General features: G+C 41.9%; 1 protein-coding gene and 1 long non-coding RNA gene across 3 annotated transcripts in view; one reads left to right on the top strand and one right to left on the bottom strand.

The window, feature by feature from the left end:
- Positions 1-21: 21 nt before the first annotated feature.
- SLC7A14 (solute carrier family 7 member 14) overlaps positions 22-20,424 on the bottom strand; it is a 131,681-nt gene continuing 111,278 nt past the window's right edge. The window contains exon 8 of the mRNA XM_003924951.4: positions 22-7,864. Coding sequence (XP_003925000.1) covers positions 7,542-7,864 — 323 coding nt within the window. The 3' untranslated portion in view covers positions 22-7,541. The remainder of the gene's footprint in view (positions 7,865-20,424) is intronic.
- LOC141585614 (uncharacterized) lies at positions 775-18,923 on the top strand. Of its 2 annotated transcripts, none has more exons than XR_012519181.1 (3): positions 775-860; positions 17,809-17,910; positions 18,460-18,923. It is a non-coding gene; the product is annotated as an uncharacterized LOC141585614 (long non-coding RNA). The 2 variants fall into 2 exon arrangements; XR_012519180.1 differs by lacking the exon at positions 775-860 and adding an exon at positions 7,692-7,778.

Below are 20,424 nucleotides of genomic sequence, written 5' to 3' on the forward strand. Positions count from 1 at the left end.
ATTTAATTAGTCGATTAGCTGTGATTTTAAAAATTTTTTATTCTGAAAATGAATTTTCCACAATAATGCAATTCAAAATGAGCTCATTTATCTGGCTTTTCTACAAAGGACGATTGAAACACTTAAGGCAAAATTCACGTATTCATCTCCATTTAAAATGGAAAAAAAGTAACAGACTTCAGGTATTGGTTAAGGTTAACAAAATATGGGAAGGCTCCTTTTTCTTTTCTTTCTTTTTTTTTGGTAGTCTCTTGTGTAAAAGCTTTACATCACTATGGATATTTTATAATAAGACACTTTTGTTTCTGACTTTCTTTATAAACCCATTTTTAAATTTAAAGGCACACAATAAAGCTTTATGCATTTATTAAAATATACACATTTTGTTAAATTTAGAATTTTCCCTTAGTATCTTGATAAATCAATATATTGTCAACACCACACATTTGAAAATAAAAACACATTTCATAATACATCTGCATATTATTTCTTTCTTCATGATACACTACATTGTACAGCGCATTGATGGGAATTAAAAACCACAAAACGAACAAACTTTAACAAATACAGCAATTTCATACCAAAAAAAAAAAAAAATAGCAGAGAACAACACTAGAAATTACCATCTGCAAATGCAAGTTGTACTTCTCAAGGACCAAACAAAAAAGAAACAAGTTAGTACTAAATTTACAAGCTGTATTTATAACTTTGGATATGAATTAAACAGTATCGTTTCTTTTCCACAGTGAGAAAAGCTGGAATGTGGAGTCCTGGCATCAGATGGTGTGACTACATGGAATGAGGACTATAGCTGCTCTCTTAAAAACCTGCAGCCCCTTCTCTCAGCCCAGACAGTTGAGGTATTTACCGTATCTTTGCTTTGGAAAGTGGGGGTTTATGATTTCCAGTGTAAATCCTCGCCTTTGGGAGTGTGAATGAGATAAGTGTATCAGCAATTGCCAAGGCCAATCAAGAGATGTGCATGGAATATTCTCTTTATCCCCAAGTCAGAATGAACACAGTCCTTCAAAGTCTACACTGCAGGCAAAATTCACATGACTCACAATTTCCTTGAGCCAATGCTACCGATGTCAGTGTCAAGAAAACTTAATAGAAAAAAAAAATTTAAAAAGCACAGAGTGAGTCCCTACCATAAAAATCCAGACTGCCCCATTTCCTCATTCTGATAAGCCATTGTCTTTCTTTACGTGTATTAACATCTACTAAATGCCCCAAAGAGTAAGAAGTTAGAACTACCCGCTGTCAGAAGACCTTGAGCCCAAAGCTGTCTGTGAAAGTTCTCTAGGGATTTTGTGATTCCCTGTGTGCAGAACACAGTTGAATGATTTTGTACACTGTTTTAGTTGATGCTGCAGAACACATATTCACCTTTGATGGGCTACAAAGCTTCCATCCTCCCTTGTGGGATCTAAGTCCCCCAAAGAAGAACATTCTATTTTTCTCAGAGAAGTAATTTTGGCAAAAGGCGACTGTCTAGGTGTTTCAGAATGATGCATGCATTACTCAAGCAGAGCAAGAGGAGAAAAGCATTTCAAAAAGGAAGTTGTTCCTAAGGAGAAAAAAATAAAAAATTAAAACAGTCTTTCTTCTAATAGTCTTAGAGAAAATAAAAGTAGGACATAGGACCAACAATTATGTATACGAAATGGGCTTTTTTGCGACCCATCCCCATTCCCAGTGAGAAATACAGAGTAAACTCCTTGGTGAAACTTCAGTTTCTGCTTCCTGCTTGCGGTGGGGCCTGAGATTTGGGATGCTGTTTCTGCACTTGCTCACTGTTTAATTTCAAATACTTTTTTACGGCCAGGTCACCACTGGTTACGTGCTGGTGCCTCTCTTTCAGGATCTCCAAAGGTCTTTACAGACAAATGGGTCCCCAGTTACACAGGTACGGGGGAAACAAAGGCTCTGTGAAAACTTTGGATAGAAACGTCTTCCTTGACAAGTCTCGTTCCAAATGGCATGAAAATGGAGCGCTGCCATACAGCCCTCGTGGCAACCTCTGGAGGTTGCTCTCCTCCCTTCCTTTGCTCTCCTCCCTTTCCCCCATAGGAAGTTAGGGCCACCTCTGCCTTGTTCACTGACCTGAGGCTTAAACCCCAAGAGTGAACCCTACCTGCTGCGTAGACTCCATAAATGGACCCCCGCTCTGGCCTCAGACACATTTCGTGATTTCTGACTTTTCCACACAATAAGACGTTCTAATCTGAGATTCATAATTAGGTAAACCTGTGGCTGGCCCTCTGTGGACTTTCCTCTGACATCTTGGGCCCCTGGTAAAACCTAGTGTGAAAGGGGACAGCAATTTTCTCCAGTTTTCTATGTGGATTTTCAAACTGGTATAGCTCCTGTTTATGTTGCAGAGAAGCAATTGTTCCTTGTAAGGTAGACTTCCAACAAATGTTGGATTTGCCTTCCGACAAAAGAAAGAATGTCAGGTGGACCAGCCCTTTTCAGCAGAACAGAGGAGAGATTTCTTTGAAGGAGTTTCTGTTTTGTCTTCCAATAATTGCTAGTTTTATATTCTGGCTGACCTATAGATTCTGAAGAAGGATAGACCGTTAAATTAAACAACTCCCTTCCACCCACCATTTATTTAAACAGACTTATTATGACTGTTATGTAGGCATTTGATGAGCTACTGATTTGTTACTAAGTAGAACTGGCATACGCCTGTAATCCCAGCTACTCGAGAGGCTGAGGCAAGAGAATCTCTTGAACCTGGGAATTGGAGGTTGCAGTGAGCCAAGATTGTGCCACTGCACTCCAGCCTGGGCAACAGAGTGAGACTCTGTCTCAATAGAAAAGCAGGCTTGCACTCAAGCTCAGTAAAGCCTGGAGCTGAGGTTTTACTGTTTATATTAAATAGATATGAAACGTTGTTAGGTTTGGTTGTTGACATCTGTTGTTAAAAACTTTAAAGTGGCTGTAAATTGTGTTGCCTGTCCACATATTAAACAACTGTTTTTCTCACAGTTTAATGATGAATGCAGACACAGGACTCAAGGTACAGATATTTTCCCCTTTGATTTGTTAAATCAACTTGGAGTGTAAATGTGGTTTCCTAGCTCCTTGCATAGGCGAGGAAGCCATGTCTCAACTTTCTTAAAGTTCAGCCTTCCGGATTCACACCTTCATCAGTTCCCCAATTATTTCCCACCCGAGGAGAGCCAGCCAGTTCAGTGTGACATTCAAGTCTCTCTGTGCGTGAGCCCTCACCTGCCTTCCCAGCATTATTTCTTATGATTGCATGTGTAAGTCATGCATAAATCATGTACTCAGGCAAACTAGCTTCTTGCTTTCCCTTGATGGAGGCACAACACAAATTCTTAGAGGACAGCAAGCTAGTAGAGGTCTACTCATGCTGATCCTCTGCTTGGCATGTCTTTCTCTCATTGCTACTTGGTAAAATTCTGCCCATTTCACAAGTCCCAATACAAGTGTGACATTCTTTACGGCCTTTCCAGAAGAAGAAGGACTTCTTCATATTTGAACCCTCACTGCACATTACAGCTCCCTCATCTCACCTGACAACTGTCACTATTGTTCTTTATTTATATATCCCATTTTCCCCGTTTTATTTTTCCTTTTAAGAGACAGGGTATTGGCCGGGCGCGGTGGCTCAAGCCTGTAATCCCAGCACTTTGGGAGGCCGAGGCGGGTGGATCACAAGGTCAAGAGATCGAGACCAGCCTGGTCAACATGGTGAAACCCCATCTCTACTAAAAATACTAAAAATTAGCTGGGCATGGTGGCACGTGCCTGTAATCCCAGCTACTCAGGAGGCTGAGGCAGGAGAATTGCCTGAACCCAGGAGGCGGAGGTTGCGGTGAGCCGAGATCGCGCCATTGCACTCCAGCCTGGGTAACAAGAGCGAAACTCCGCCTCAAAAAAAAAAAAAAAAAAAAAAGAGACAGGGTATTCTTCTGTTACCCAGGCCGGAGTACAGTGGCGTGATCATAGCTCACTGCAGCCTTGAACTCCTGGGCTCAAGTGATCCTCTTGTCTCAGTCCGTCAAGTATCTGAGATCACTGGCACATGCCACCAGACCTAGCTCTATTTCCCCTATTTCTTAAGAGCTGGATGTTTTTTATCTGACTTATTATGGGATCAATATCTGCCACAGTACATAATAGACACTCTACAAATAATTGTTGAATAAATATTTCATTTTCCTCCAATTCATTCATTCTTTTAATCATCAGATATTTCTTGAATACCCACTATCTGTCAGACACATGTAGCTAGCAAAATCTGGGTTTGAAGCTTATCTGTGGATTTTAATGATCTATGCTATTTCAAGCCTCTGCCTGCATGGGGAAAAATTTGTTCTTATCATGCAGAAGTATATCTTCTTGTCATTACCAGAAATTCTATTATTTTTCATGGTGCCCCTCATTGGCAAATTCAGTAAAGCATATCAGAGTTCTGCATTTATGCACTAAATGCACATCTAGTTTTGTGTGATCATTTCTGTTTCTGTTTTTATTTGCCCTGAGTTCCTCACTTAATTTTTGTTTTGTAATATGTATATATTATAATAGCTGCCTCAAATCCTTTTGAAATGAAGCAGAGTACCAATAAATAAGTAGAATAAAATCTGAAAAAATCAAGTAATTGGCTTCCAACCACAAATCCACCCATTGAAATCTCACTCGGAGAGCTTTTTCTATACAGAATTCAATAAAATGTAGGTCTTCCTTGGATTCCATTCAAGGAACGAGGTTTCTAAGATAATTACAAGGTGATCTTACTTTTAATGTAGTCCCACAAATACATCATTAAGAAATCTGTTAGGAAAATAGTAATATTGTTATTCTAGTGATTGATGGTATTTGAAAACTGCATTGTGAAATCTGGGACTGTTTCACAGAAGTTGGTAAACCTGTGGACACACATGTCTATGTGCCTGAAAAAATGTTTTCTATTATAGTGATTTTTTTTTTTAACTAAGGTTGTCAGGGAGGTGACCTATCAACTTGAGAAAAATAAAGAGAGCTAAGCTTAAAATATACAAATGTACTATTTGGGAAAACTGGTTCCTGAAATGAGAGTGGTTCATAGAATCTGCACAAGATCAGTACCAACAGTGTTAACCAAAGCATGCGTTTTCCATTCCCATCCTATAGAAACTGCATACATCTGCCACCAGGTTACTGTTACTTTAATACTTAAACCTCACTAGTAAAAGGAAGCTCTTTCACCTATGCTAAGATTTTGCTATTTTGCACTCCTATTTCTCTATTCTCATATTTGATGAGAATAGAGACCTCATCTATCTGTGTATCAGGTTTAACAGATTGTATTTAAACCCAGCAGATTTGTTGAGTCCCATAGCCAGTTCAAAACTTTGTTTTCAAAAGATGACTGATAATTAGTTTATAATTAATTTCTAATGATGTATTTCACAACTAGGCACTGTCTTTATGGTTAACTCTAGGGAAGAGAAAACACAGCATTGTCAAGCATGACATTAAAATGACAAAATGACCTCAGGAAACCAGAGTTCTAAACAATTACTACAGAAGAATAAAAAATATCTAGAAAATTGCAGTTATTTTAGTTTAACGGTATACATTGGCTATGATTATGATATGTAATTTATTTAAAGCATATTTTAAAAAACTAGTTTCAATTGATCTTTATATGTATGTTAAAACCCAGTGCACCAGTCTGGAGACTTGTCCAATTTGTTGTTTTATCTGCATTTACCAGGCTTCAGTGCTGTTCATCCATGGACTGCAGTCCCCAAGGGCAGATGTCATGCCTCTATTCATTCCTGTCACTTAGCATTTGGTATATTCTCAACCAGTGTTAGTTGAATGAAAAAATGGACTTTTATCTCCTTGCCATAATCCTAAAGCATGCCAAGATGGCATGAGCCTCAGCCTTTAAGAAAGAATAGACTTGAATGTTAGCGAATTATGTTCTGGAAAACTTTTGGCATACTGATACATCCAGGAGAGAAAGGGCAAGGAATTTCTTCTTTTGTCCCTCTTCCAGGAAATTCTCATGAAGATTTTATTAATAGCTTGATTAATTTTAATATAGCTTGGTTAATTTTAGACTGGCTTGATTTGAATTGTGCCTTCACATACATTTGTACACATCTCAGTGCAGCCATGGAATCTTTGTAACCCAAGAGTAGAATTTATATTATAACCCATGTGGTTTTTATTCTTTGCAAATTCTCTCATCTATTCTGCTTCTGAGAAAATTCTTTTAATAACCCCTTTTATGACCCAAATTTACATTTTACCAGGTAGGTATTTCTCTGGGTTTAAGTGAAACGAATCTGGGAAATAACAGGAAAAAAAAAATCACCTTTGAAAGTGAGCTACCCCCAAGGAATAAGGTTCAGAAGTGAAATGTGATCTCATGGAATGCAACTACCTACGTAGCTGTACTTCAACATGTTTTGTTTCCAGAGTAGCACTCACCAATCAAATAATTGCATATCTCAAAAAACTACAGAATTTATAATTTAAGAAATATGAAAGAGAATTCGCAATGTGATCTCAGTGGCTGGGTCACTTCTCCTTGTAAAGATTTTTATCTGATTATAAAACAAACAACCTACTTCTTCAAGGCATATTAGTGCCATGAAATCATGCGCTATCTTTGCCCTCTTTCATCATATCACCAGGAGCTGGAATCTGGTATAAGAGAAGCCATGACAGAGAGTTAATTTCTGCCAATGCCCTTCTGGCCTTCCCTTCAAGAGATGGTTATTTAATTTTCTTCTGGGAATTTAAGCAGAGCTTTGATGGTGCTTCTTACCATATTACCGGGTCTGCATGGCTGCTTTACGGTGAATCTGAAACCTTTGGGAAAATGGTCTCAGAGTCCCTGACCTTTGCTGGATCCTAAAATTATAGTTTGGAAGCTGTGAGAATGTTGGTGAATTAAAAAAAAAAAAAAGCATATGTCTTCTCCATGAATTAATTTTGGGTGAGATTGCAGGATAAAATGTTACTTGCTCAGGAAGTGCCGCTGTCCACCTACCCACCCTGTCCTCGGGGAGCAGCGTTCAGGCTGACATGCTAAGAACAGAGCTTTGTCCCCCTGTCTCAGGTGACTGAAATTCTGCCTTGTGCCCACAGCTTCTGCTTGGGCATATCTCCAGGAGGAGCTGCAGCCTCAGTGGGGTCCAAGAAGTTTGCTCCTTGCTTCTTGGGATCTCAATAAGAAGCAAAAAGATTCAACCAGCAAAGCAAAGGCCTAGGAAACATTTGCTACCATCAGCTCTGATGGTTGCACCTAAGATGAAATTTCATGTAGCCTCTTGTTTAGCATTTTTTTTTTTTTTAACAAGCGTCCAGTTAGGGGACCCAAGTTAAGCCCTTCAACGGAACTATCCTGAAGAGCAAAAGTAGCAAATGACAGGCTATGACTAGGGACTGAATTTGGGGAAGGCTGGATTTGTGAAATGAGAGCCAAAAAAGTTTTCACCTTCTAGCCCACAGGTTAAGTTACTGAAAATCAATCATCACCATTTCTACCCACTTGCGTGTTTCTCCTACTCTGGAGAGTAATCTAACTCATCATTTGCAATCAGGACCTCTGAGTTCTGTTTGTGTTTGCTTTTGCTCTTCGCTTTGCTGCTTGTCCGGCCGTTTGCCTTCGCATCTGACATCTGTTGGTAATAGAAGCCTTTGTCTTCGGTGGGCCCGCCCCAGTCCTCCTGGCTCTCGCCCTCTGTGGCGTAGGAGAAACCCTCCTCCACCGAGAAGGGGTCATCCACGTCGTAGCGCTGGTAAGTGCTTTGATGCAGGGCCTCTTCTCGGGCACTGATTTCCAGGGTGCTGTTCCAGATGCCATATCCAAAATAAATGAGCAGACCTGTGGGGCAAGGGGTAAGGGTACAGGTGAATAAGCAGTTGCTTTGGGATCCTAGAACTACCAGAGAGATCACCTTCAATGATGAAATCAAAGCTCGGTGGTTGTGGGCGGGTAGGTGGGGGGTAATGTATTTTCTTTGATTTACGTGGTATTTTGAAAAGAATTGAATTAGATGCCATTTAAAAATTGAGAGATCCTGCATTAAGTAACCCATATTTACAGATTTTCCTAAAAAGTTTAAAGGTCTAACACTGTATCCACATTTCTACATGATGATTTTTGGCTGGTGGTGAGAACTAGCTGCCTCTTTAGACAGGATACAGGCTCTCTAGGTCACCTCAGTCCCCACCTCCCCTGCTGACATCCAGCTCATTCACTCATGTAGCTGTCAGCTAGGAATTTGCATTTTTTTTTTTTTTTTTTTTTTTTGAGACGGAGTTTCGCTCTTGTTACCCAGGCTGGAGTGCAATGGCATGATCTCGGCTCACCGCAACCTCCGCCTCCTGGGTTCAGGCAATTCTCCTGCCTCAGCCTCCTGAGTAGCTGGGATTACAGGCACATGCCACCATGCCCAGCTAATTTTTTGTATTTTTAGTAGAGACGGGGTTTCACCATGTTGACCAGGACGGTCTCGATCTCTTGACCTTGTGATCCACCTGCCTCGGCCTCCCAAAGTGTTGGGATTACAGGCGTGAGCCACTGCGCCCGGCCGGAATTTGCATTTGCTACCCTGGGTTAAATATTTATGGATCAGCAACCGTATATTCTCAGCCTTCTCATAAGATTTTGTTATTCCCTGCCTCCACTTAGAGACTCCATCTCTTGTTTCACTTCTTAGCAGCATGTGTATATTATCCTGTGATTTACTTTGCCATTTTATACTCACCAAAGGCATAAAATATCACAACCACTCCAAGCTGCCTGCTTTCTTCTGTGCGCTTTCAGGGTGTCTAGTGCATGCCACTGTTATGGCCCTTAGAACATCTGTTGTGTGATTATCTGCACAGGGTCGTTTCTATTTTATAGACTCTGCAGAAAATTGGTACTTAATGTTTGTGGAATGAATAACTGAGAACTCCTGATGCGCAGGAAATGTCCAGTGCAACCTCTGTGTTGATGTCATTCCAACCAAAGGAAAGAAACTTGCCTCCCTCACTAATATGTAGCATTAATATCAACTAATGTTTCATTTTTGTGATCAAAAAATACATAAAAGTCATTTATGAGTCCCTATTTTATTTTATTTTTTTGAGACAGGGTCTCACTCTGTTGTCCAGGCTGGAGTGCAGTGGTGTGATCTAGGCTTATTGCAACTTCTGCCTCCTGGGCTCAAGCCCAGGCAGATTCTCCTGCCTTAGCCTCTCGAGTAGCTGTGACCACAGGCGCATGCCACCACACCCAGTTAATTTTTGTATTTTTGTAGAGATAAGGCTTCCCCATGTTCCCCAGGCTGGTCTCAAGCTCTTGGACTCAAGTGATCTGTCCACTTCCACCTCCCAATGTGCTGGGATTACAGGCATGAGCTACCACGCCTGGCCTGAGTCCTATTTTCTATCTTGAGTAGACTGTGAAGGCTCAGGGCTTGGAAGTCTAAGAACCATAACCTTGGAGTCTATAGAAGATGATAAGTAAGAGTTTGGGCTCTGGGTTCAAATCCTTCCTTCATCAGTATTAGCTGTGTAACCCTGGTCCCCATTACTTAGCCTCTCTGTTCCTTAGCATTCTCTGTAAAACCATGAGAGCTGTAGCAACCCTCTTAACATGGGAGTGCCTGAGGATGAAATGGGGTAACTGGTGGTTTTCAACCCCGGCTGGCTGCATTTGAGTCACCTGGGGCGTTTTTTGAACCACTCTGATACCCAAGCCCCATTCTAGAGATTCCAGTGTAATTAGTCTTCAGGATAACCCAAGCATAGGTATGTTTTTAAAGCTCTACAGGCGATTCCAATGGTCAGCGTATCCCTGAGATAATGCACTGTGGCTGATGCCTGCCCACTCAGGCCATACGATGGCTTAGCCACTGGGGCCCACACAGTATGCAACCTCCTTCCCGGGCCCTAACATCCTCCTCTGAGTTGCGTCAGTCTCTTTGACTTATTAGCCCTGCAGGCATCTGCTGGGCTGGTTTGCTTAGAACCACAAATCAAGCCTGCTTTGCTGCTGTGGTGCTTGGGAAATCTTGCTCTCTTTTGAATTTGAAGTGTGTCTTTTTAAGCTTGGATTTCTTCTTCCTTGTCTCAAATGACTTTGTCCCCACCCCTTCACACACTCCCCAGTGAAATCAACTTTTCAGGAGCCAGAGTAAGCAGAGATTTATAGTCCTAATTGGTAATAAATCCTGGAGCTAATTATTTGCAGATGTAGCTATTAGTTCTCAAACAGTCATTTCATCTTTTTAAACCATGAGTATTTACTCTTTCTTGTCTGCAGGTGCGAGGTGGCCGTGGGGATCGTTATTATCCTTGTGTAGAACAGGGCATCACATTAAGGACTCTTCTAAGAGTGCCAGTGTGCCCATTCTTGGAGAATGTCTCTGTCTGAAGCATGTTTGGGATCTGAGAATTCATTTCAGGTGACCAAGCAAGACCTGAGCACACTTCCTTTTGCACAACTTTGCTTTTTTGTCATCTAGTCTTCTAGACATACAGACAGATGCCAAATATTGCCTCCTACTCTTGCTTGGTATCTATTATGGCAATTCTTTCCTTTCTGATGCCCTTCTCTGACTTTACTTATAGATGAGTCATTTCCCAACTGAACTGAATACCATCTTTTTCTTTCCCCTTTGCTCCTACCTTCTCTCCTCTGCTGCTACACAGATCATTGCTCAGTCACTGGTTTTACATCACTCATCACTGGTTTGTTGATTCCAACAGATCTGTCCTTGCACCCACAGGTATTTGGGTGTCAGGTAGATTCATATTATGGGAATTCTCTAAAAACTTTGAATCATAGAAATTTAGAGCTGAAAAAGACTCTATACATCACCTATGCATTCTAAAAACCTTCATTTTACAGAAGAAGAAACAGAAGCTGGGAAAGAATAAGTGACTTACTGAATCTGAGGAGAGGAACCAGCTTTTTATATGAAAAGAGAGAGGTCTCTTGCACGTGTGGTCCTTCACAGCTCCCTTCCTCTCCCCCAGGCTGGTTTGTAGATGATGCTTATTGCAGTAAATATGTGGTAAGAGGTCAGGTTTACATTTATCCTTTGAGAGTGGCCAGGCCTGGAAGGAACACGTGTGTGTGTGTGTGTGCGCGCGCACGCGTGTGTGCGCACTCACACGCATTGACTGCGGTTACTTTTTACTTTGTGAAGGAAACCCATGGAAAGTTGCCACATACATATTTATGGGTCTTTTCATGTTTGCCCTGAGCCCCCTGCAGTTTCAAAGGTGTGTCACTCCTTCAAAAACGCATTTCAAATGTGATACTGTGAAACAAGAGGTGACTGTGTGCGGGCAGCCAGATAGAATACATAGGAGACACAAAGCCATTCCTCTACAACTTGGCAATCTGTGTGTGTATATTTCTTGCTGGCCCCTGAGTCAATTCAGGAAAAGTGGTGTGAGGCTGAGAAGGATTGGAGAAAAGGGAAAATGGAGGGGGACAAAGAAACAGAGGGGAGCAGATGAAGAGAGGGAGGGAGAGAGAGAGAAGAGAAGAGAAACGTACTACCATCTGTCGCACATAAACAAGGGCTTTGTGTTGGAGGAGTAAACAGAGCTGCCCCACGCCTCCTGTGTGGAAGCAAGAAGCAGGGTGTTTTGTTTCTGCTCCTTTTTTCTCAGTTGGCTGAGAGAATGAAGCATGAGGTAGTTTCTGAAAAATCTGTGGGGTTTCTGGGAATCCTGAATCATCTAAACTAAACTTCACAAAACACCTCTGTGTGCTGCGTTAGGATAATGATACATCACTGATGTTGTACCTTTCTCCCAAGGAGCTCAGAATGCTACACAAACAGTATCTTGTTTTGTTTAGACTCCCTTTAACCTGTCTGGAAGGGGTGTGTGTGTGTGTGTGTGTGTGTGTGTGAGTGTGATTATGTGCATTGCACACTTCATAGACAGGATGACAAGACAGTGGGCACAGAAAACATAAAGGTAGTCCACAGTCACACAGAGAGCAGGCAGACAGTGAGTCCTCCCAGGTCTTCCCATGCCCTAATCCAGGGCGATTCATCTCTCTTACATCTCCCGTCTACCAGGGATGGAAAACGATTTGGCTTAACGTTTTATTGTGAAGAACATATACAGAAGCGGGGTGAATAGGATCACGAATCCCACGTACTCATCACCAGCTCCCTCACATTCCCTCCCCTGGCCCCTTCTCTGCAGATTGTTTTGGAACAAATCCCTTTCATCATAGGTTTGATTTGTAAATATTTGAGTACGTACCTCTAAAAAACAGTATCATCACATCTAAAATTAATAATCATTTCTTAATTTTATCGGATATCCCACAGTATTAAAATTTATCTAAGTCATTACATGTGTGGGGAAAACTCTTCACCTTATGAGGCTACACACGTGTTCCCATGATGTCATCATTGCTTGAAGTAGTTTTTGGGTACTGGTAACTAAAAGGGTTGCTGGGAATGGCATCATATTCTTTTCTGAACTCTTACAGATGGCAATCTCATATTTTTTGAGAGTGGATTTGATTTTGCCATAAGCCAGAAGTCATTTGAAACCAAGCCTCAGGAATAAGATGGCAAATTCATAAACAATACTATTTATTCTATTTGGATATTTAATTCTGCTTTACCTTAAAAGCAGATAACTTAGATCCATTGCTTTGCAGTTAGATGTCTTACGTGGGCAAGGAAGTGAAGCAGGATGGTACAAACATCAGAAGGCCTCAGCCCTTGTGCTGCAGCGGGGTCCTGGCGGCTCCTCTGCAGGGCTGGAATTATTTTTTTAGTTGATGGGTCATGGTGAGGGTTCCTGGCGTGGGTAGGAAAGTGACTAGTTAGCAGTGTTTCAATATTCTGGCTGGGCATGGTGGCTCACATCTGTAATCCCAGGACTTTGGGGGGCCCGAGCCAAGTGGATCACCTGAGGTCAGGAGTTTGAGACCAGCCTGGCCAACATGGCGAAACCCCGTTTCTACTAAAAGAAAAAAAAAATTAGCCAGTAGTGGCAGCAGGCACCTGTGATCCCAGCTACTTGGGAGGCTGAGACAGAATTGCTTGAACCCAGGAGGCAGAGGTTGCAGTGAGCTGATATCACGTCATTGCACACCAGCCTGGGCAACAGAGTAAGACTCTGTCTCTTAAAAAAAAAAAAAAGGTGTTTCAATATTTTAACAACAGACATGGTTAGATTGGGGTATGTGAGCTGCCTGCCTGCCCTGGTCAAAGGTAATGGTGGTTAGTCCTGTGAAAGTCTGTTTGCAGTGAAGGGAAATATTCAAAGGGAGGCTTTGGCTTCTTTGCCAGACAGAAGTTCCCCTGTGGAAAACATGCCTGTGAGAAGTTCAGGCTAGACAAGATGAAGAATCATGCCTTTAGCAATGGAATGGGCTTTCTCTATGATATTAACACTTTGTGGTTGTAACGTACTTTATTTTTTAAAAAAGCACTTTCTCATCCATCATCCCAGGGAAGTTAAGAACTGTGTGATAAATCAGTGATTCAAATAGCACTGGGACTCATATCTCTTAACTCTAACCTGAGGGCTATTCCTGTCCCACTCAGGTGCCTCCAGGGGAGGTTTAGAAATGCTAAGCCTTTGGGAGGCCGAGGTGGGCAGATCACAAGGTCAGGAGTTTGAGACGAGCCTAATCAACATGGAGAAACCCCATCTCTACTGAAAATACAAAAATTAGCTGGGTGTTGTGGCACGCGCCTGTAAGCCCAGCTACTCAGTAGGCTTGAACCCAGGAGTCGGAGGATGCAGTGAGCTGGGATTGCACCACTGCGCTCACTCTAGCCTGGGCGAAAGAGCAAGACTCCATCTCAAAAAAAAAAAAAAAAAAAAAAAAAAAAGCTAAACTTGCCTTCAGATACTAGGGTACCTTGGCATCAGCAGCTGATATACCTGCTCACCCACCTGTGCTTATCCATCCTGTGCAAATTAAGCAAATGACCCCAAAACTACAAGTAAGAGGGCTGTGAAAGTGGAGTCTTGATCATACAGGAAAAATCCTAGAATAAAAACTCAACTCTGAAGAGACTGGGTAACACAAACAATAACAGCATATTTCCAACTCTAAGGGCACACACTTAGGTTGCAGACCAGGTCCCTGATCTCCTGAGTCCTGGGAACGCCCTGTCCTCTCCATGTGGCTCCACACTCAGGGCCAAGTGAGGTGGGCCACCTGACCTCAGGCTGGGTGGAGCTGCCTCTTCCTAGGGTGCACTTTCCAGCAGGAAGCCCTGCCTACTGCAGATAGCTGAGGCACTTTGTTATGCCCAGAGGGCTTTTTATTTTCACTACTCTGGGGTCAACTTTCCAAAACAGACATTTGCCAATGCAGAAAGGGAGATTGGATGGTAATGGGAAGGTATCCTTCCCACCCACCTCAATCCCCACCAACTCCCACTATTGCTGATTATTTTAAAAAATACCACCACGAGCCTGTTGACTGTAACAGCAGGGCTTGTTTAATGTGGTGTGGCCAGGAAGAGCAGGCTTAGGATGAAGTTGTGGGGAGACTCTCTCCATGATCCTGCAGCTGATCTAATGGGAAGCCATGCTACTTTATGTCTCAGTTTCCCATCCGCAAAATGGAGTCGGGGACACTGATTTTATTTGAAATATATAACAGCCATGAGAAGTAATGCAATCTTGTCAAAGAATATGAAAAAAACCTAGTAATCTGAGCCAGCAATTCTATTTCTAACTCAACAGAAATCCAAGAGATATGTGTCCGTGTGTCCACCAAAAACATGTACAAGAATGTTCAGCCAGGCACGGTGGCTCACGCCTGTAATCCCAACACTTTGGGAGGCTGAGGCAGGCAGATCATGAGGTCGGGAGTTCGAGACAAGCCTGAGTAATATGGTGAAACGCTATCTCTACTAAAAATATAAAAATTAGCCTGGAGTGGTGACGCCCGCTTGTAATCCCAGCTACTTAGGAGACTGAGGCAGGAGAATCACTTGAACCCAGGAGGTGGAGGTTGCAGTGAGCTGAGATTACACAACTGCATTCCAGCCTGGGTGACAGAACAAGATTCTTAAAAAAAAAAAAAAAAAAAAAAGTTCACAGCAGCTCTGTTTGTAACAGCCTTAAACTAGAAACAACCCAAATGTCCCTGGACACTAGAACCAATAAATTGTGGTATATTAACACAGTGGGAGACTAGACAGTAACAAGAATGAACAAACTAAAACTACAAGCAACAGTGGGCATGGATCTCACAAACATAATGTTGAGAGAAAGAGGGCAAGCGTCCCCCACTGTTGTGGCTTGAATTCCGTTCCCGGTAAGCTTCCCATGCCAGCTCCAGTGCCCTGCACCTCTTCATTGGGTTCACAGGGGAGCCAGTGTCTCAGTTGCCACTGGTTGCAGAGCCCTGCGAGTGCTCTGCCCCCTCTATGTCCGGCAGGGGACCTCTGCCAGCAGACAGCCTCACGGTTGCATGATCCCCCTCCACACTCTGCCTTCACACTCCCTCCTTGGAATCCCAGCAGCCTTCCTCATCCTAGCCTTCAGGATTACTCTTGCTCATCTGAGCATGATTTTGACGTTGGAAGAGCCAGTTGTTTTTTCCTCTGCCTCCAAGGAGAATTTCAAGCTTATTTATGGGACACGTCATCAAGAATTTAGTTATCAGGTCCCAACTCATTGCTTTTTCCTTCCCTCCTTTTCTCTTTATCACATGGCTGCTTAGGGTCAATTTCCAGTTGGATTTCAGATAATTGCTCAGGTATAGACCATAAGGTGTGTCTTCTCTTTGGAACATTTCTGTTTTGAGATAGGATTCATGAGGTCCATTGTCTGTATCACAAGTCCTGTCCTCTAAATCTATAGACCAGAATTTGTTTTCCTCAGAGAGACTGCAAAAATTCCCGCATGACAACATGGCGACTCCCACGGTCAGGGCAAGCTACGCTAACAGGCGATTGTGTTATAATAAAAACCCACAGGGAACAGCAGGCCTGAGAGATGCGTTGGAAAATACCAGCATGCAGGATTCTCACTGAGCACCTGCTAGTTCCATGTTCCCTGAGATTCTGCCCAACCCCTTGAGAGCTTTCTTTACAAAACTGCATCAGCTAAAAGGAAAATGAAGGCTGCTTTGTGCTCACTTTTTTGGGTTTAATACACATTTCCTGTTTGTATTCCCTTTCTTGTCTGAAGGAAAAGAAACATGTGCTAGATAATCTTGCTGGGGCCTGTGCCTCATTTTACTCTCTGAGTTGTGCTCTTCTGAAGGTCAAAAGCTTAGTAAAACATTGCTACAAAAATGCTGTAATTAAGATTCATTTAGAAAAGCTTGGATAAAAAATGCGCCTGAGATGATTATCAAGTTATGACTCAGCCTAATCATGTAAATCTTCAGTTTCATAAGAAGCTCTATTTAAAAATACCTCTACTGTTCTCCCCAGGAAAGTTACACTATGTATAGAGAGATTAAGAAAAATCTGATATCTTGGAGGCTCAGAAGTTCAGAGGTGAGATATTTGGGTTATAAGACCATTAAGGATTTTATAGCCAATTTGAGGTTGTGGGTTGGATATAGTTTATATATGCAAAAATTGTTTTTGCAACAAGTCTTTGTAATTTAAGTTATCTGCCCTGCCTGATAATTTCTCCCCTCCTCTCCCCTTAGAGCAGTCACTAGGATTTGAGTCAGCTGGAGGACTTGTTAAACCCTAAACTGCTCTCAGAGATTCTGATTCCGTAGACCTGGGATGGAGTTCGAAATCACATTTCTTTTCCCTTTTTTTTTTTTTTTTTTGAGATGGAGTCTTGCTCTGTTGCCCAGGCTGGAGTGCAGTGGCATGATCTTGGCTTACTGTAAACTCCACCTCCCAGGTTCAAGAGATTCTCCTGCATCTGCCTCCTGAGTAGCTGGGATTACAGGTGCCCGCCACCATGCCTGGCTAACTTTTGTACTTTTAGTAGAGATACGGTTTCATTATGTTGGCCAGGCGAGTCTCGAACTCTTGACCTCAGTTGATCCAACCTGCCTTGGTCTTCCAAAGTGCTGGGATTACAGGCGTGAGCCACCACATTCAGCCTCGAAATCACATTTCTAACTAGTTCCCCGATGACATTGATGCTGCTGGTCTGGGGGTCACACTTTGAGGACCATTGATCTAGATCATTGTCAACTTGGCTGCCTATTAAAATTACCTTGGGAACTTGAAAAATTCCTCAACACTTGGCCACCAGACCAATTGAATCAGAAAATCTCTGTTGAGGGAGTCTGGTCTTAGAATGTTTCAGAAGCAACCCAGGGTGATACTGATGTGTAGCTGGAGTTGAGAATCTTTGTTCTGGGTGAAACTAAGTTAAATAGCTGCCTTTAAAAATCATGATACTAAAGCAGTTAGCAGCAGGTGCCCACAAATACTAGCCGTCCTTCCCAAATGTGATTTTCAGGCTGTATATTGGAATCACTGGGTGCTTGCTGAACTGCAGACACCTATGCCCTCTGGCTGGCCAGCCCCACTCTGCAGGGTGGCATTCTTCTGAGTCAGTGAGTAGCAGTTTCTGGAGGGAGTTTGTGCTATCAGCAAGATTACGAAAGACGCTCAGGGAGTTTTTCTCTGCCTGATAGCTGGAAGGGCAGTCTGAGTCGCTGAAGGCTCACATCATGCTTTGGCATATGATAGCCAGTCTGTCCATACTTGTGGACAATGAATCGCTTTAGATTTTTAAAAGAAAGGCATTAAATACATGTAACTTATTGCTTTTCCCAACATTTTCTCATTTAAGTCCCAAAGAGTAACCAGGTTAAGGCTGATAGATTTATCTGGATTTTTACAGATGAATAAACTGAGGCCCAAAGAAGTTAAGCAAATTTCCCGAAGTCACAAGACAAAAGAGGGCGGAGCTGTGATTTGAAGTTGATGCTGTTTGACTCCAAAGGTAAGGGCCTCTCCCACCTGGCTGTTTCTGCAAAATGCCTCTGGTGCTTCTGCAGAACTGGCTATAGGGTTTTCAACGCAAAATGAAAACATTGGGGCCTCTTGTTCAGAAATTATTAAGAAATCAAGATGGCAGTAGCAGAGCATTAAACCAAGCATGGGACCCTGTGCACAGCTGTATGCCCATGAAGCCAGTCCTGATGTTATGGGTTGAGCTCTGCCAGATGTTCTAATGAAATGAGTCTGCTCAGAAGCACTGTGGTGGGGTAGTAGGAGCCCCAGATTTGAGCATGGGTATACCAAATTCTAGTAATAGCTCTTTGAATAACTCCCTGTTGACTTTGAGCATGTTATTTAACTTCTTGGAGGTTCAGTTTAGTCATCCATAAAATAGAGAGAGGGAGAAGTAGGAGGGATGTGGACTATATCAGTATTTCTCCAACTCCAGTTACTTATATACCACATTTTTAGTATATAACCATTTAGGCTATAACCATGGCCTCTGGCTCCACACTCCCTGAGTTCTAATCTTGGCTCTTCTATATTCTAGCTATGTGACCACTGGCAAGTGCCTCAGTTTCCTCTTCTGTAAAATAGGGACTGTCGTGAGGATTAAATAAGTAAAATAAGTAAGTAAAGCCCACAGAATAATGGCTGATATGTGATGTTTGCTTAAGTGCTAATTATTACTATTCCTACGAATCATATGGTACCTGTACTATAGAACTAATGCTTTTTTCTTTAATATGACTCACATTTTAAATTAAAAACATAATCTATAGTCTCTTTGCAAGTATTTGTGAAATCACCAGATTTCATATGTATGTGTGGTTTTTCTAACACAGGTGAAAATGTGTAATAACTATACAATATTTTTAAAAGCTCATTCAAATGCTTTCTAATGCCAGCTGAAAATATTACTAATGGAATGGGCACCACACTGTGGGTAGCACTGTACTAGACACTGAAGGCCCTTTTCAGCTTTAATAGTCTATGAATAAATAAGTTTATGTGTATTTGTGTCTGTGTCTTTATTAATTTGACAAATATATGACTAAAATATTTCTACCCACTTCCATCACTTCTATCCAGAGTAGAGTCTTTGCATTGGCTAGCTACATGTTCCAGTAGAAACATGTTTAGAGATAAGAGATTTTATTAAAAAATTTTTTTAAATTAAAAATTAAAACACAAATTTTTTTTGAAATGGCATCTCGCTCTGTCCCCCGGGCTGGAGTGTGGTGGTGTGTTCTTAGCTCACTGCAACCTCCACCTCCTGGATTCAAGCGATTCTCCTGTCTCAGCCTCCCGAGTAGCTGGGATTACAGGCAAGTGCCACCATGCCCGGCTAATTTTTGTATTTTTAGTAGAGATAGGGTTTCACCACGTTGGCCAGGCCAGTCTAGAATTCCTAAACTCAGGTGATCTGCTTGCCAGGCACTGTGGTTCATGCCTGTAATCCCAGCTCTTTGGGAAGCAAAGGCAGGAAGATCATTTGAGGCCAGAAGTTCAAGACCAGCCTGGCCAACATGGTGAAACCCCATCTCTACTAAAAATACAAAAATTAGCTGCGTGTGGTGTTGCTTGCCTGTAGACCCGGATACTCGGGAGGCTGAGCCAGGAGAATTGCTCGAACCCAGGAGGCGGAAGTTGCAGTAAGCCATGATCAAGCCATTGCACCCCAGCCTGGATGACAGAGCAAGACTCCATCTTGGAAAATGAATGAATGAATGAATGAATGAATGAGTCTCTGGTCTTGCTTGGGCTAAACGACTCATGTGTGTTTGTCTTGCCTCTTCTTTAGGCAGGGGCTAATCTTCTGTTTCCCAAAGCTTCTAAGAATTCTCTTTAGCTAAGGATTTATTATCAGAGACCCCAGGGTTACCAAGTTGTACAGGGGACACACAAATAGTGACTAAGAAACCTTAAAAGGAGTCTTCCCTTAAACTTCTCAAGTTATTACTACCATCAATCCCTCGCCACCTCACAGACATCAGAGATTGTCCTAGATGATAAACATGTACTACAAATACAATAGAAATGGATCACAAAGTAAAATTAGAAATCTTAGAAAAGGTACAGGACTTCTTGAAGTCCATGAAAGTGAGTTTAGAGAACAATTTGAATTCACACCCAAAATTGTGCATAATTGAGGACCTAAGAGAGTCATATTAGTTATTAACAGCAGGAGAGAGAAAATCAATAAGGACGGTGGCATGATGGCTACTTCCCAAGTGAATGATCAGGATGTCAAAGGATGAAGAAAGGACCTTGGGATACATGAAAAACTTTTGAATCTTTTACAAAAGTCAGTATGAAGTGAGAGATGTTAAATGATGCCATGATTCAGTTTTGTCAGAAAAACGATGCCAGAAAATCCACACTTAATTCACACTTTGTTCATTTAAAAATTAGAGCACAATTGCTATTTTAATTTAATTTTGTGAAGTCTAAGATAATTTTTTATGTTATTCATTTTACAATTCTTAGTTTCTATGATAAAAATTCCAACCAA

This window comes from Saimiri boliviensis, chromosome 9 (genome assembly GCF_048565385.1).
Source record: "Saimiri boliviensis isolate mSaiBol1 chromosome 9, mSaiBol1.pri, whole genome shotgun sequence".
Lineage (NCBI taxonomy): Eukaryota > Metazoa > Chordata > Mammalia > Primates > Cebidae > Saimiri > Saimiri boliviensis.